Source organism: Stegostoma tigrinum, chromosome 14, assembly GCF_030684315.1.
Source record: "Stegostoma tigrinum isolate sSteTig4 chromosome 14, sSteTig4.hap1, whole genome shotgun sequence".
NCBI lineage: Eukaryota > Metazoa > Chordata > Chondrichthyes > Orectolobiformes > Stegostomatidae > Stegostoma > Stegostoma tigrinum.
The window spans coordinates 5750893-5768691 of record NC_081367.1 but is presented as its reverse complement, the minus strand read 5'-3'; the positions used below and the strand labels follow the sequence as shown (position 1 = coordinate 5768691).

The 17799-nt window shown below is 41.2% G+C and overlaps 1 protein-coding gene across 3 annotated transcripts in view; it reads right to left on the bottom strand.

Moving 5' to 3' along the window:
- pask (PAS domain containing serine/threonine kinase) overlaps positions 1-17799 on the bottom strand; it is a 63764-nt gene that overhangs the window by 4641 nt on the left and 41324 nt on the right. For all 3 annotated transcript variants that reach the window (XM_048542744.2, XM_048542745.2, XM_048542746.2), the window contains exons 14-19: positions 17181-17348; positions 15899-16024; positions 15113-15247; positions 13568-13767; positions 12270-12403; positions 7950-8093 (exon numbers count right to left, since the gene is read on the bottom strand). In XM_048542744.2, coding sequence (XP_048398701.2) covers positions 7950-8093; positions 12270-12403; positions 13568-13767; positions 15113-15247; positions 15899-16024; positions 17181-17348 — 907 coding nt within the window. The remainder of the gene's footprint in view (positions 1-7949; positions 8094-12269; positions 12404-13567; positions 13768-15112; positions 15248-15898; positions 16025-17180; positions 17349-17799) is intronic.

Below are 17799 nucleotides of genomic sequence, written 5' to 3'. Positions count from 1 at the left end.
CATCAAATCTAATTGAACTAAGTGAGCCTTCACTTCAGGAGTTGAGGAGTGAACCGGACGGCAGCCTGAGAGGATAAGGGTGTCTAAATGTTTCGGTGGCGCGGTGGTGGTGGTGGGGGGTGGGGGGGGATGTACAGAGAAGTGATGTCACTGGAAGGCTGTAATTTGATTGGCCAGCAGGGAAACTGCTAAAATTTGAATTGATGTTAAATTATTGGTTTAACTTGTGTGCAGGTTGCGATAATAATCAGAGAATTAAACAAGTTAACATTTAAAAAAAGACAAAGACAAAGTTCAAAACTAGTTAATTAAGGGACATGGGGTCAGATGACCCTGTTGTTCCGGTATGATATGGGAGCTGGTGGACCCCACTGTAGGTCCCAGTGACCACATCTGTAGTAAATGTTGGTTGCACGAGGAACTCTGGCACAGAGTTGATGAGCTGGATTCTGACCTTTGAACATTGTGGCACATCAGTGAGGGGGTAAGAGTTACCTGGAGGCTGTGTTTCAGAGGATAGCCATGCCATTTAGACCAACTAACTTGAATTTGACCAGTGGTCAGGGACAGGCGGGTGTGGCCGAGAGTGAGGCAGGTAGAGGGATGCAGAAGGTTCTTGTCCAACAGATTCGACAGTCTTGCTTCCCATGTGGACCAGAATGGGGACCACAGGGAGGACGAGCCAACTGACCGAAGCACCATGGTCCAGGGATCCATTCAAGTGGAGGGAGAGGAGACAAATGTAGTTGTATTCAGGGATGGTATAGTTAGGAGCATAGACACTGTTCTGTGACCAGGATCAAGAGTCCCAAAGGTTACGTTGCCTGCCTGGTGCCTGGATTCGGGATCTCTCATCTGGGCTGCAGAGGAACTTGGAGTAGGAGGGTAAAGATCCAGCTGTCGTGATACACATAGGTACCAATGACATAGATAAAACTAGGACAGAGGTTCTGCTAAGGGAGTACGAACAGCTAGGAGCTAATTAGAAATTGGAAATCAGAAAGGTAATAATCTCTGGATTACTACCTGAGCCACGTGCAAATTGGCACAGGGGCAATAAGATTAAGCAGGTAAATGCCTGGCTTAAAGACTGGCGTGGGAGAAATGGGTTTGAATTCAGGGGACATTAGCACCATTAGTGGGGAAGAAGGGACATGTTCCAATGGGATGGTCTTCATCTGAATCGTGCTGGGACCAGAGACCCAGTGAATTGCATAACTAGGGCATTAAACTAAATGGGATTCGGGGCGGGTGGGTTTAATTGTGGGGGAAATTAGAAAACCTAAATTAAAAAAAGGAGGAGGAAGAGAGAGTGCAGGTTAGCGGTGTGACAGATGGTTATCAGAAAACAAAAAAAAGAAAGAGAGAGAGAGACAGAACAAGTGATTGTCTTTATGCACCAAGGATTTATAAAGAAACAGTAGGGAAATTTGCCAGTAGAATAAATTTCAAGGCTTTGTGTCTAAATACACAAAGCATTCAAAACAAAATTAATGAGTTAAATGATGCAAATAGAAACAAAAAGGGTACAATTTAGAGCGATTACTGAGATATGGTTACAAGGAGACCAGGTCTGGGAATTGAATATCCAAGGGTATTCAGCATTTTGGAGGGACAGACTGAAAGGGAAAAGGTGGTGGTGTAGCTTTGCTGGTGAAGGAAGGGATCAGTACTGTAATGAGAAATTATATAAACACAGGAGATTAAGATGTAAAAATCAGTCTGGGTAGAAATAAGAAATAGCAAAATATATATGAATGCACGAAGCATAAGAAATAAGGTGGATGAGCTGGAGGCTCAGTTGGAAGTTGGCAAGTATGATGTGGGGATAACCGAGATGTGGCTTCAAGTGGATAGGCCCTGGGAAATGAATATTCAAAGCTATACGTGCTATCAAAAGGCAGAGGGGGTGGGGTGGCCCTGTTGGTGAGGAATGATATTCAGTCCCTTGCGAGGGGGGAGATAGAGTCAGGAGATGTAGAGTCAGTATGGATAGAGCTGAGAAATTCTAAGGGTAGAAAGACCCTAATGGGTGTCATCTACAGGCCCCCAAACAGTAGTCAGGATGTCGGGTGCAAGTTGAATCAAGAGTTGAAATTGGCCTGTCACAAAGGTATCACTACAGTTGTTATGGGAGATTTCAACATGCGGGTAGACTGGGAGAATCAGGATGGTACTGGACCCCAAGAAAGGGAGTTTGTGGAGTGCCTCAGAGATGGATTCTTAGAACAGCTTGTACTGGAGCCTACCAGGGAGGAGGCAATTCTAGATCTGGTGTTGTGCAATGAACCAGATTTGATCAGGGACCTCAAAGTAAAGGAGCCATTAGGAGGTAGTGACCATAATATGATAAGTTTTAATCTGCAGTTGGAGGGAGAAGGGAGAATCAGAAGTGTCAGTACTGCTGTTGATTTAGGGGAACTACGGAGCTATGAGGGAGGAGCCGGCCAAAGCTCAGTGGTACAGTACACTAGCAGGGATGGCAGTGGAACAACAATGGCAGGTATTCCTGGATATAATGCAGAAGGTGCAGGATCAGTTCATTCCAAAGAGGAAGAAAGATCCTAAGGGGAGGCAGGGCCGGCCGTGGACGAGGGAAGTTAGGGACTGTATAAAGATAAAAAAAGAGAAGAAGTATAACATAGCAAGGATGAGTGGGAAGCTGGAAGACTGGGAAGCTTTTAAAGAGCCACAGCGGATAACTAAAAAGGCAATACACAGAGAAAAAATGAGCTATGAAGGAAAACTGGCCAAAAATATAAAAGGAGGATAGTAAAAGCTTTTTTAGGTATGTGAAAAGAAAAAGAATGGTTAAGACTAAAATTGGGCCCTTAAAGTCAGAAACGGGTGAATTTATTATGGTGAATAAGGAAATGGCAGAAGAGTTGAATAGGTACTTTGCTTGTGTCTTCCCTAGTGAAGACAGATCCAATCTCCCAAATGCAATAGTGGCTGAAGGACCTAGGGTAATGGACGAACTGAAGGGTATTTATATTAGACAGGAAATGTTGTTGGATAGACTGTTAGGTCTGAAGGCTGATAAGTCCCTGGGACCTGATGGTCTGCAACCCAGGGTACTTAAGGAGGTGGCTCTAGAAATTGTGGACGCATTGGTAATTATTTTCCAAGATTCTATAGATTCAGGATCAGTTCCTGCGGATTGGAGGGTGGCAAGAAAGGAGGGAGAGAGAAAACAGGAAATTATAGACCTGTTAGCCTGACATCAATGGTGTGAAAGATGCTGGAGTCAATTATAAAAGATGAAATTGCGACTCGTTTGGATAGCAGTAACAAAATAGGTCAGAGTCAGCATGGATTTACAAAGGGGAAATCGTGCTTGACTAATCTTCTGGAATTTTTTGAGGATGTATCTATGAAGATGGACAAGGGAGAACCAGTGGATGTAGTGTACCTGGACTTTCAGAAAGCCTTTGATAAAGTCCCGCATAGGAGTTTGGTGAACAAAATTATGGCACATGGTATTGGGGGCAAAATACTGAGTTGGATTGAAAATTGGCTGGCTGACAGGAAGCAAAGAGTAAGTGATAAACGGATCCCTTTCGGAATGGCAGGCAGTGACCAGTGGGGTACCACAAGGTTCGTTGCTAGGACCGCAGCTGTTTACAATACATATTAATGATATAAATGAAGGCATTAAAAGTAATATTAGCAAATTTGCTGATGACACAAAGTTGGGTGTTAGGGTGAAATGTGAGGAGGATGTTATGAGAATACAGGGTGACTTGGACAGGCTAGGTGAGTGGACGGATGCATCGCAGATGCAGTTTAATGTGGATAAATGTGTGGTTATACACTTTGGTGGCAAGAACAGGATGGCAGATTACTATCTCAATGGAGTCAAGTTAGGTAAAGGGGAAGTTCAACGAGATCTGGGTGTTCTTGTACATGAGTCAATGAAAGCAAGCATGCAGGTACAGCAGGCAGTGAAGAAAGCTAATAGCATGCTGGCCTTCATAACAAGAGGAATTGAGTATAGGAGCAAAGGTGTCCTTCTGCAGCTGTACAGGGCCCTGGTGAGATCGCACCTGGAGTATTTTGTGCAGTTTTGGTCTCCAAATTTGAGGAAGGACATTCTTGCTATTGAGGGAGTGCAGCGTAGGTTCATGAGGTCAATTCCCGGAATGGCAGGACTATCATATGTTGAAAGATTGGAGCGACTGGGTTTGTATACGCTTGAGTTTAGAAGGATGAGAGGGGATCTGATTGAGGCGTATAAGATTAAGGGATTGAACACTCTGGAGGCAGGAAGCATGTTTCCGCTGATGGGTGAGTCCAGAACCAGAGGACACAGTTTAAAAATAAGGGGTAGGCCATTTAGAACAGAGTTGAGGTAAAACTTCTTCACCAGGAGAGTGGCGGATATATGGAATGCTCTGCCCCAGAAGGCAGTGGAGGCCAACTCTCTGGATACTTTTAAGAAAGAGATAGATAGAGCTCTTAAAGATAGAGGAATCAAGGGTTATGGGGATAAGGCAGGAACAGGATACTGATTGTGGATGATCAGCCGTGATCATAATGAATGGTGGTGCTGGCTCGAAGGGCCAAATGGCATACTCCAGCACCTATTGTCTATTGTCAAAGGGAAGAAGTGCTTGGTAGGAATAATCTATAGATCCTCAAACAGTAGTTCTGTAGTGGGGCACAGTACAAACCAGAAAATATTAGAGGCTTGCAAGAACGGTACGATAATAACAGTGGATGATTTTAACATGCATATAGATTGGAAAAATCAAAATTAGCAAGGGTAGCCTAGAGGCAGAGTTCATTGTATGTATTAGAGATCGCTTCACAGAGCAGTATGTTGTGGAACCAACCAGGGAGCAGGCTGCTCTGGATTTGGTATTGTGTGAGGACAGAGACTAATTGATGACATCATAGTTAAGAATCCTGTAGGGAGTAGTGACCATAGTATGACTCAATTTTAATTTCAGTTTGGGGATGAGAAAGTGCAGTCCCACACTAGTGTTCTGGAATTGAAGGAAATTACACAGGCATGAGGACAGATTTGGTCTGAGTAGACTGAGCAGGAAGGCTAAAAAGGTAAGGCAGTGGATGAGCAGTGGCAGTATTTAAGGAGCTACTCAATGCCTCACAACTAAAATAGATCCCAGTGAGGAAGGAAGACAGTAAGGGGGTGTTTTAAAGAAAAACACAACCATCCATGGCTAAACAAGGACAATATAAAGTCAAAAACAAAGGTATACCATATTGCAAAAGGCCTGTGGCAGGCAGGAAGATTAGGAAACTTTCAAACATAACCAAAGGATACTAAGAAATTAATAAAAAGTGCTAAGGTAAATTAGAAAAGAAAACTAGCACAACATATCAAAAAGGATAGCAAAAGCTTTATAGGTATATAAAAAGGGAAGAGGGTCACCAAAGGTGACCATTGGTCCCTTGGAAGCTGAAACCAGAGAATTAGTAATGGGAAACACTGAAATGGCAGAGATGCTAAATCAATACTTTCCCTTAGTTTCCGTGGTGGACGATAATAGTACCATTCCCAATGGAACAGGCAAGTCAAAGGCAATAGAAGGGGTACAACTTAGAACAATCAATCAACATCAAAAGGGGTAAAGGTATTCAGCAAACCATTAGGACTGAGGGCAGACAAGCCCCCAGGCCTGATGCCCTACATCCTGGGGTATTAAAAGGAAGTGGTGGCAGAGAAAGTGGATTCATTGGTTATAATGTTCTAAAATTCCCTGGACACAGGAAAGGTTCCAGTGGATTTGCATATTTCCAATGTAATGCTCTTTTTCAGAAAAGGGAGGAAGGTTATATATGGGAAATTACACATCAGTTAATTTAACATCTGTTGGCAAACTGTTAGAATCAATTATCAAGGAAACAGTATTAGGACATTTAGAAAGTTAGAACGCTATCCATCCGAGTCAGTATGGTTTTAATGAGGGGCAAGTCATGTTTGACTAATTTGCTAGAGTTCTTTAAAGTTTTAACAAGCAAAATGGTTAATGGGGATCCTGTAGATGTAATATATCTGGACTTCCAGAAGGTGCTTGATAAGGTGCTGATAAAAGGTTAATACACAAGGTTGGATCATATGAGATTAGGGGTAATTTATTAGCTTGAATAGGTGGCTGGCTGATGGGCAGAAGACAGAGTCGGGATGAATGTTTTTTTTTTGGAAAGCAAGTAGTAACTAGTAGGGTGCCACAGGGTTCGAACCTTGAACCTCAGCTGGTTGTAATCTACATTAAAGCCTTGAAAACAGGGATAGAAGGCTCTGTAGCCAAAATTGCAGACAACTCAAAAATAGGCAGGACAGTAAACTGCAATAAGGAAATAAGTACCTTGCAAATGGATATACGTAGGTTAGGAGAGTGGGCCAAAATATGACAGATGGAGTTTAACATGGTTAAGTGTAAGGTCATGCAGTTTGGTCAGAAAACTGGGAAGGTTACCTAACATCTAAATGGGGAGAGACATTTCAGGGGGCCCTGGTGCAGAGGGATTTGGGTATCCTCATTCAAGAGTCACAGAAAACTAGAACACAGGTACAGCAGATAATAAAGAAAGCGAATGGAATGTTAGCTTTTATAGCTAAAGGAATATAAGGGAAAGAAAGTAAGTATTGTTGCAACTATACAAGGCACTGGTGAGACTGCACCTGAAGTACTGTGCAGAGGTTTGGTCTCCTTATTTGTGGAAGGATGTAGTGGCATTGGAGGCAGTTCAGAAGTTGTTCCCTGGAATGATCCAGAGATGAGGGGCTTCTTTTATGAAGAGAGATTGAACAGTTTAGGCGAATACTGTCTGGAATTTAGAAGAATAAGGCGAGATCAAATTGAAGTATTCAAAATGATAAAAGGTATAGATAAAAGAGACGAGGAGTGGATGCTCCCTCTTATGGGACATTCTAGGATGATGGGTCATAGCCTTAGGATAAGGGGTATGAAATTTAAAACAGAGTTAAGGAGAAATTACTTCTTCCAAAGAGCTGTGATCTGCGGAATTTGCTTCCCCAAAGTGTGGTAGATGCTGGGACAGTGAGTAAATTTAAGGAGTTAGACAGATTTTTATTTGATAATGGGTTGAAGGGTTATAGGGAGAAGGCAGTAAAATGGGGATCAGGAGCATGTCAGCCATGACTGAATGGTGGAACACACTTTGATGGGCCAAATGGCCTAATTGTCTAATTCTGCCCCTACATCTTATGAACTCATGAGCCTGACTATAAATAACTATTTGCTAATATGTCCGTAGTTTCACCAAGTGGTTTCCGGGTCTGCATTTCAAACAAATGCGAAGCTATGTTTTCCCCCCTGGTGAGTGTGATTAGGACCAGAAGGCATAATCTCAGAGTAAGGGCCTACCTGTTTTTCCTGAGGCTAATGAATTTGTGGAATTCTTTACCACACATGGCTGTCGGAGCTGGGTTGTTAAGTACGTAAAAGTCTTCAGCCTTAAATATTTTTAGGAGATCAAACATTATGGGAGTATGGCTGGGAAGTGGAATTGAGGATTATTGGATTAGTCATTATCTCATTCAGGTGCAGAGTAGACTCAATGGGCCAAATGGCCTACTTCTGCTCCCACATCTGATGGTCTTAACAAGCAAGGTGCAGCTATCCAGGTCATGTCCTGTACTATTGTCACATCCTGAGTATTACTGAGCAGTCGGGGATCCCATTAAATATCAAAGATGCTTAAAATACTTACAGGAGTCATAAGGAGCACTGTACCCAAAAGAACATATAAAGCAGTTTGCAATCAGCTTCAAGAACACCTACATCATACAGAGCTCAGAACATTGTGTTGATATCATTTGCTCCTCTCCCACAAGGTATTTTAAGGCGAAAAAGCAGAAAAAAAATCAACTTCTTTCACTGTGTCAAATGAATTTACCCCATCAACCAAGCCCAGGATTCTCATCTGTAATGAAAGGACTGAGGTTCCATACTCACTTCCTTTGCTGGAGTACACTTCCTCCCAGGTGTACAGTGCTAGATTGACTGGCTGTGTCACCCAGGCATTCTTCATTAGCTCCTCTAGGCTCAGGCGCTGGTGAGGATCAGGCTGCAGCATCAAGGACACCAGCTTCATAAATTCTGCAGAAGAGGAAAACCATCACAATAGGAAGAATTCAGCAGTCCTCAAACTGAGATGTTTACAATTAATGAACAGCAACATTACATGGGATCCTGTGCACATCTGAATTCACATATTCCTTGGACGATCCGTTAGTTTCCTGTCTGCATTGCAAATATTTCCACTCCCAAAAAAAATTTTTGAATCAACCTATTGACATGTTATGACACCACTCTGCAGTTAGGACTTGAACCTGAACCTTCTGACCCTAAAGGTGGAGACACTGCCACTGCATCCGAAGAGCCCAATGTATTTCTATTCTGCAGTAGATGGATATTAATCTCCCCTGGTTTTATTTAGACAGTCAGACATTTGCGGATGTTCTAATTAGTGATGGGACGTCGAAAGAACTGTAAAAGCATAGATAGAAAAAAAGGAGGATGCTTCTGGACCATCTGAACAATGGGAGATTTTTACAGTTCTGCACAGAGAAGCAAAGCCAGGGTGGCCTGGGAGAGAGAGGAGAATGGAATCGGAAGGTGACTTTGGCAGACCGCAGAATAAGAATGCATTATTAGAGGGTAACAAGCAGAAAGTGCAAGGCTCAGCACCAAACGTTCAAATGGTTCGGACTTGAATACATTGTGAACAGTACAAAAATGTGTCATAAGACTGATGAAGAAACAACCTGCAGTTTATATGTAAAACTGATCGGGTGGGCAGAACAGTGGCAAAGAGAGTTCATCCCAGAAAAGAGAGAGAAAATGCAGAAATTTGCAGGAAATAACTTTGACTCTGCACATCAATTGGTTGATTAGAACAATTCTTTGTTCAAGAGTTTGGCTTCTGCTCCACGTTCTAGACAAAACTGACCGTTTTCAGAGTAACAATAACTTGGATTTGGAACATTATGTTGAGATTGTATGGGATGTTGGTGAGTCCTCTTGTAGAGTAGAGAGTGTCCAGTTCTGGTCTTCCTGTTAAAGGATATTAAGTTGGAGAAGGTTCAAAAAAAAAAGTTACTAGGATGTTGCCTGGAATGGAGTGTTTGAGTAATCGGGGGAGGCAGGATAGGCTGGGATTTCTTTCACTAGACTGGAGGTAGTTCGGGGTGACCTTATAATGGTTTAACGTCATGGGGGATTTGAGAAGATGAATGACAGGTGTCTTTTCCCTAGGGAGGGGGATTTCAAGACTAGGGGACATATTTTTAAGGTGAGAGGAGAAAGATTTTAAAAAAGACTGAGGGGCAATTTAAAAAAAAAACACACACAAAGTTGTTCGTGTGTGGAACAAACTTTCAGAGGAAGTGGTGGATGTGGGTACAGTTACAACATTTAAAAGGCATTTGGAGAAGTACATGAAATAGTTAAGGTTTGGAAGGATATAGGCCATGCACAGGCAGGTGGGACGAGTTTAGTTTGATATTATGGTTGGCATGGACTGGTTGGACCAAAGGGTCTGTTTCCAAGCTGTATGACTCTATTCAAAAACATGATTTGAATTTCCATCAAATCAAAAGCAAAACTAAGATGCTGGAAACCAGAAATAAAAAAGAAAAAACAGCATGCAGAAAACATTCAGCTGCTCAGGGAACATACGCAAAATGAGAGAGAGAAATATGCAAGTTAACACTTCACGGAGGTATCAGAGATAATGGGAACTGCAGATGCTGGAGAATTCCAAGATAATAAAACGTGAGGCTGGATGAACACAGCAGGCCAAGCAGCATCTCAGGAGCACAAAAGCTGACGTTTCGGGCCTAGACCTGCTTTATTGGCCCTGAACTGTAATTTTTACATTTAATCGATTGCCCAATTTCTGTTTCATTTAGAAATTCCATACACTTCGGAACTTTTTTAAAGTAGTTTATGATTTTTAGCGTTTAACAAAATCAATCTCATGTTTGTGCCAATCATTTCATTTAATTCTTCACTCAGGCTTTACTGAATGGATTTGGATGTTCTTTAAAGTCTTTTGCTAAATGTTTGCTGTCAATGAGAAAATGTCAATATATCAGGCCAATTACCTGCTTGGAGGTTTTTGCTGGACATGTGGAGGTTAGCGAGTTTTGAGAAGATTTGTAGCTCAGGTTGAGGTTCTGGATGTGAGTTTGCTCACTGAGCTGGAAGGTTAGTTTTCAGATGTTTCGTCACCATTCTAGGTAACATCATCAGTGAGCCTCCGATGAAGCGCTGGTGTTATGTCCTGCTTTCTATTTATCTGGTTAGGTTTCCTTGGGTGGAGGTTCTCTTGACTTGATGCCAGATTTAAATTGACATCAAGAAATAACAAATCCACACGCAAAAAAAATTTGCTAATGTTTGTTGAGTAGCTTTGTTTGTTGCTTACTACTGGCCATGAAATCCAGCACATTAAATAGTTTTTTTTTAAAAACCCTTTCTCGGCATATTCTGCTTGATCTGAGCATTCCCAGCGTTCAGAGATAATGGGAACTGCAGATGCTGGAGAATCCAAGATAACAAAGTGTGGAGCTGGATGAACACAGCAGGCCAAGCAGCATCTCAGGAGCACAAAAGACCCGCATTCCCAGCGTTTACTATCTGTTTTTAAAAACAATTGCCGCTAATATTTGATAAGTTGTGTGTTACATCAATGCACAGGAGGGAGCCATTCTGTTCAGACTTGCACTCGCTCTTTGAACGACCAACTGAATTAATCCTACCTTTTAGTGATTTATAAAGCTGCTTTTTTTTTTTTAAGAATACCCTTTTGAAACTGTGGCAATGCCAGGGAAAGATCTCCAGGTCTTGCTTTACGATTTCCTGACTGCGCTCATGCCCCGTTCAGAATTGAACATATTGTGTCACATGAATACCTACTCCAGCACTGCATAAAACTTTGGCTTTACGACCAGTGTGAAGTACACTGAAATAATATCAGCTTACTCCAAGAAAATCCCATCTCAAGCCAAGATTTCAGTCTGTGCTCAGAACCTGTCAGCAACAGGCAAGTTCACTTAGCTCAGCAGCACACTCTCTAGAGTATCTACATCAATGGTAAGACACATGCAAAAACATCCAAAGTAAAATGTAAGCTTCGACCATCAGATTGGGAAACCAAATTGAAAACCTACAGAGCAATTGTCACACTCAGTTTGTTTTATGCAATGCAAGGCATAGACTGAGCATCAGCATGCCAGGAAGCTGAACCACTCCCATTTGTGCGCCTTTGGGAGCTCCCGAAGATCAGATGGCTGGACAAAATCCCAGGTGTTGAGGTGCCAAACATCCACACCGTATGGGGACAGTTACAGCAGAGTATGGCTGGCCATGCAGCCAGAATGCCTGACATTTGTTCACCAAAGTGAATCTTCTGCTGAGAGCCCGAGTGTGGGGAACACTCGCATGGAAGTTAAAGGAAGTGCTACATGGATACACTACTGGCTTCACTTTGGAGTTTTGACATCAGCTTTGAGATCTGGTGAAAGCTCACCCAGGATCACTGCACCTGATATGACCAAATTTCTTTCAAAAGCTACCACATATCAGAGACAGAGATAAAATGCAAGGTGACAAAAGCCTGATCCAGCAATTTATTCAAAAACCCAATCACCTGCAGTATTCTGTTCAATTCGCAGCAGAACGTTCTGGCCGCAGATCAGTCTGAATAGTCACCTACAAACCTATCAGAACCCTATTACCCCAGATGTCAACTCTGTCTCAAAAGATTAATTAAAGCTTTATTTGGGGTAACAAAAGATTTCAGAATCTGTCAAGAACATGCCAATTTAAATCTGGCATCAAAAGAGAGAATTCCCAAATGTCCAGCAATAAACTCCAAGTAGGAAGTTGGCCAATTACATTGACATATTCTCATAGACAGCAATATTAAGCAAAAAAAAACTTACAAACATCATGAGTCGTGGCATCATCCTTCTTTCCTAACACTAGGAATGTGACGTGCGTCTTCCTCATGCATTAAACCAAGACAAATTCACAGAAAAACTGCTTCACTGGCTTAGAATTGCAAACGAAATAGTACTGATTGGCAAGGTTTCATCAACAGCCACGCCACCCTCCCACTGTAGGTGCAATGCCAGTAGTACCCCAACCTGCACAATCCAATTCCACAAACTGCAAACCAAGCAGACTTGATCCATACGCTCCAGATTACAAGTGTGTGCTTATGCTAGCTCCTATTAGAAATTTCACAGGTTGAAGACTGTATCTTACCATCAGACACCTGAAAAGGTGGTTTGAGCTTAGCTGCCACTGTTTCTTCCACATCACTGAATGGATTCTCTGCAAAGACTAGGGTATACAAGGTCACTCCCAGGGACCAAATCTCTAATTCAGGCCCAGAGTACCTGGACACAAAGAAGAGGAAGAACTTCAGATCCATTGGCAAAAGAATAAGAACCCCCCCCTCCTTCAAAATCGAAGGCCTGCTAATACTGGAAGCAGATTAACACAAACTCTTTCAGCAGACCGATATAAAACACTACATTGCATGGAGCAATAATTAACTTCAAAACTAAAACAAAAAAATTGAACTGTATGGGGCAACATTTAATCTGTGTGAGGAAATGGCAACTCTGCTCCCTCCTACACACTATTTTGTTAAACTCCAAACTGTATATATTGACTTATAATTTTCTGAAAAAAAAAGTTAGCTTATCCAACACATGTGCAAGTGAGTGTAAAAGATTTTTACGAATAGTTGTATATTTAAATTGGACAAAGTACTTCATGAATGTTACTATATTAATTGTCAAAAGCAACCAGGTTCTGCAGGGAGGTAGATGTCATGATGAGGATGCTGACTGGATACAAAAGATGGAATCAAACCAGATCTTCACTAATCTACGATACATTTTCAGTGGCAGACTCTATCAAAGATGACATCAGAGTAATGTGGAACAAGCTGGTCTTTATGGAGCTAGTGGATTGGGTTTGCTCCAGGATCTGCCAAGGAGCCAGGGGTTCGAGTTTACCCTGTGTTCTATAGCCATGAACAGAAAATGAAGGAAATCTAATCTGATTTGGGATCTGGCAGTGATCGTAAAATACTTAGATCAATGTGATCATGTGGAAGGTGAAAAACGAGGAAGACGAAAAACGAGGAAGACATTTTGTCAAACAACACGTAAATAAATTTTCTGATATATAACAAGAACCAGGATTTCAAGCCAGGAATCACAAAACGTGCAGACTCCGAGTGGCTGAGGAAGCTGAGGTGGATTGTAGATTTGCTCTGTAGGAACACACAGTGCAAAGTGAATTGACGGAGAGGGAACAGCATCAGGATAAAAAACTATTTATTGAAAAATACAGGTTTCCATTGAGTAAATATGGATTAGCATTAATGGGTAGTTGTAGAGGATTTTACAGGCTTGACCGTTCCTAAGGCATGGAGAGGGAGTGAGAAATAGGAATCATGGACAAAACAAAAGGAAAAAGGGAATCTAAAAGATGAGTGTTCAGTTGAAAATAACAACAATCATTCAGATGTTTAGCAGGTAAATACTCACGGGTTTCCCATCAGCACCTCTGGAGAGCAGTATTCAATTGTCCCATAAAACGTATGAAAAACCTTCCCAGGTTCCAAATTCACAGCTGAACCAAAGTCAATGAGTTTGACAGTGAAATCCTCATCAATAATCACATTCTCGTCTTTGATATCCCTATGTAGAATGCATTTATTGTGCAGGTAATCCACTGCAGCCACAATCTGAAATACATAGAACATACTGAGGTGGTGGACCTACTTACAGACATTCTACCCTTTGCAAACTGCAGTTTAACATATACAGCAAACTTTTTATTAACTGACACTTATTGAATCAGGACTGTACCAATTGATCAAACGATCTGATTGATTATGTGGACCTCGTGATCAATGTAAAAGAACAGAGTAATAGAAGTGCAACACAGGGGCATACTCACTGTTATACTTTATTTAAAGCATTAATCACTTAAATAATAATGCAATGTTGCCTTATATAAAACCTACTGGCAGACAGCCTTCTCACTTATTCTCCCCAATATCCTAAAAACACAGTTGAGGGTGTGAGATAATGTAGTAAACTTCTAGTAGGAAGTATAATGTTTACCAGTTTATTGAGAAAGCTGGTTCATAAGGTGCCAATTAAAACAAAGTTTGCTGAAGTTCAAGTAAGTCTTACGGTAGCAAATTATCAGCTCCAATTGCTTAAGCCATCACTCCATGAATATATTTTACGACACAAAAACTGTAGGATACATTACCATTTAAATTCCAAGTATAGAATACATTGATGCAGCTCAATGGAAATCAATCCTACCTATTCCTGGAGTCAAAAGTTAAAGATTTTAAAAATTATGCAGAATTCTTCAATTTCTATCAACTAGCCCATGGTAGACTGAAAGCACAGACGTTTCTGTACTCAACAAGAATGACTATTTATTACAAATAAACTCTAACCACAAAAAAGTTGTGAACTGCCAACATATAACTCTACTCATTAAAATGCTAACCTACTTCCGTCACTGTAAACTGTGACTTTTAACTGATACGCCAACGATCTTTTCAAGTCACGCTTCACCTCTGGCAGACGAGTAGTTATTTCTGGAGAAGGAAGACCAAGTAGCAGCTCTCTGATCAGCAAAAGGTTCACTTCAGCAATTCCTTCAGGCAGGGACCACTGACCTCCCTCAGTCTTTTGCTTTGTCCATGACATCCTTTTGCTTGATCTGTCAGCAAGCATTTGTAGAGGGGAAGTTTATAAGGGATTCAAGTTTTAATGAGTAGGGTTAAACACTGATTCTTCATTGCTTACCTGTAGCTATTTATTTACAAATAATATTAATTTTTGTTAAGCACAGAAATGTGGTCCATGCATTTTGTCAACCGCAGTCTGAAAGTTGGGTAAATTGGGGAATTCTGCATATACTTTACAAATGATTTAACCTCTTAAGATCTCGGAGAACAGAGGAGCTCGATTTCCAATACGCAACCCTAGTGAAGCATAATAAAAATGACTTACTCCCTTAAAAAAAAAAACAAAATTATGAACCTACTGTCCTCTTCTCTTTACCTGTCTAAATATGAAGCTGGCCAATGGCTCATCTAGGTCTGGCTGTTGATCAATGAACTCAAAGAGATCTAAACCAACTCCATGTTTCTCCATCACAAGCTGAAAGAAATCCTGATTCTCAAACACATCAAGGACCTGCAAGGATTCAAAAGCACTTGTTTGAAATTGTAGCTGTACCTCCAGAGGAGAAAATACAAATAGAAAATAAGAATCGTCAAGCAAATGGAGTTTCAGCTCTACTGTTTTCTATTCTTCGTATAAATTGGTCATCACAATATGGAACTGAACCACTAATTGAAATTCACGTCTTGTCCTCAATTTCACAAACTAATGCAGCCTGCATCCAAATAATACCAGAGTACTCAGTTCAGAATGGTGAATCAGTGTTACAGTTCACTCACAGGAAAGGAATGCACACTTCCAAAAAAAAGCACTTTGCACTTCAGTAACATGATCTGTTTGCATATGGCAACAGCAATACATAATCACAATGAGAGGAGATGTCGCCCAACTTGAGTTTCGTCCTCCCTAGCATTTCTATTTTAGATTTCCAGTATTCACAGCATTCTGGGTTTTGAGAGTGAGGATCTCCCTCTGCAACAAGGGTAGTAGTAACCTTGAAAGCAATTTCATTAGAAATCGACAACGAGAAAGGTTCCCACTTTCCAGCCTGGATTCAGTGAATTTATTCAAATGACATACTATGGACCAGAAGCAGACACTTGATGCAGAAAGACCAAATCAGAACAGCAAAAAATTTTTAAAAAGCTAAGAAATGTGACTGACCTTGATTATGTTAGGATGGTTGAGTCTTGCAAGGATTGCAATCTCTTGACTTACTCTGCCTAAGTCCATATCATCCAGCCAGCAGTCCTCCACAATCTTGTCCTTCCGAATAAATTTCACCACAACCTGGGAGGCAAAATAAACAGCACACATTGAAAATTCAACGAGTTTGCTGCATGAATGTCTTTACCATTATTAGCAACCATTGTTGGCAACTAGCTAAGTTGTGAATACCCCCACGGCATGTTCTCAGGAGGTAGAAGAAACTAACAGAGCTTTCATACATCCAAATCAAAGTCGAAGTCAAAGAAAGCACAGAAAATGAATGAACTTATACAAATATATTTCTCCCATCCTTCTCTCCTGAAGGTTCTGATCCATAATGGTATCCAGGATCTCAATGAAATACAGCACTTATAATACCTCAGTCCAGAAATAGTTAGGAGACTATTTAAGCTGTCATTGTACCAACACTCAAGCCATGCCCACATACTCTCTTCCATTTACACATGCTAAAACAGTGATGGAGTAGCAACTTAAGCCAGATTTCCCCAAGTTATGACCATGAGGTGAATTACAATGTCCTCGCTTAGCTGAGATCCACAATATCAACACACAAAGCTGAAACCTTATAATAAGGCATAGTTATTTTAAACTAGCTGTTCATCCATATAGCCAAATCTCTCATCCTCACCACTAGCCCATGCACCCCCTTGCTAAATAACTTCAGTTCCAAGTAGTTCATTAGTGATTAAACATTAACAATGTCATTTGAAAATTTTATGGCCATGCATTTTTTTTTGAGCCGTGTGCCCAACAATCTAAATCAAGTTAATAATTGAAGGAAGCCACCATTTGGCCTATTGCACTTGTGCTGTCTCTGAAAGAATAATCCAATTACATTTTGTCTCGTTACCCACCGATTCACTATTCATGGATCTGTGTACTTGAGGTCAGCCGCAGAGCGCAGTACACAGCAGCAGTATCAATATCTTTTGTTATCCACACGAAATCTGTGCCCTTATCCCCCACAGATAGAGAATGCAATTCAGTTTCCACACCCTTTCTTTAGAGTCCCACAAATATTTTACATTTTAAGTATTTCCCCCCACTCAATGTTTTTGCCAAATCTTCATTCCCCCATCAGACACTGCATTCCAAATCACTTGATTAATAATGCTAACTTGCTAATGTTGAAATTTACTTCTACAATAGCCCATTGCGAGTATTATTGAGAAAATGTGATACATGTACCAAGTTGGGAATTTTGCTCCACACATACCTCTTGCTTGCTGTGCTTTTGACTGGCTGTCCACACAAAGCCAAAAGCTCCTTTCCCCAGTGGGCTCAGGGTGTTATAATACTCCGAGTACTCCCCTTCACAAGCTTTCATTGCTTCCAGTTCCTCCGAACTCTTCAAACCATTCGACCTGGCAGTCTCCATTATAGCCTAAGAATGGCAATCCGCGTGTCAGACATGGCATCCTATGAACTTTGCACAGTACACTCTTCAAATCAAAAAGACATTTCGGTCCCCACCATTTCATTGTGCTATTTAGTTCTAGCGATCTGAACACCAGCTCGTGAAGTTGCAATTTACTAATTTCTATACAGTAGCTTTAAAATTTTCTGAAGGGTCCCGATCCAAAACGCCAACTTTCCTGCTTCTCTGATGCTGCTTGGCCTGCTATATTTCTCCAGCTCCACACTGTGATCTCTTGACTCTAGCATCGGCAGTTCTTACTATCTGAGCTATAACATCTGCAAGCCTGATCGTTACAAACGTGCAGTAGAAAGGGAAACAGAAGTTGGAAGAATGAATGTTTGACAATCAGGTCGCTGTTAGTTAGTAGAAAATGCTGTTTAAACCACATTTGAACAGCTGGTGGTTAATGTTACCA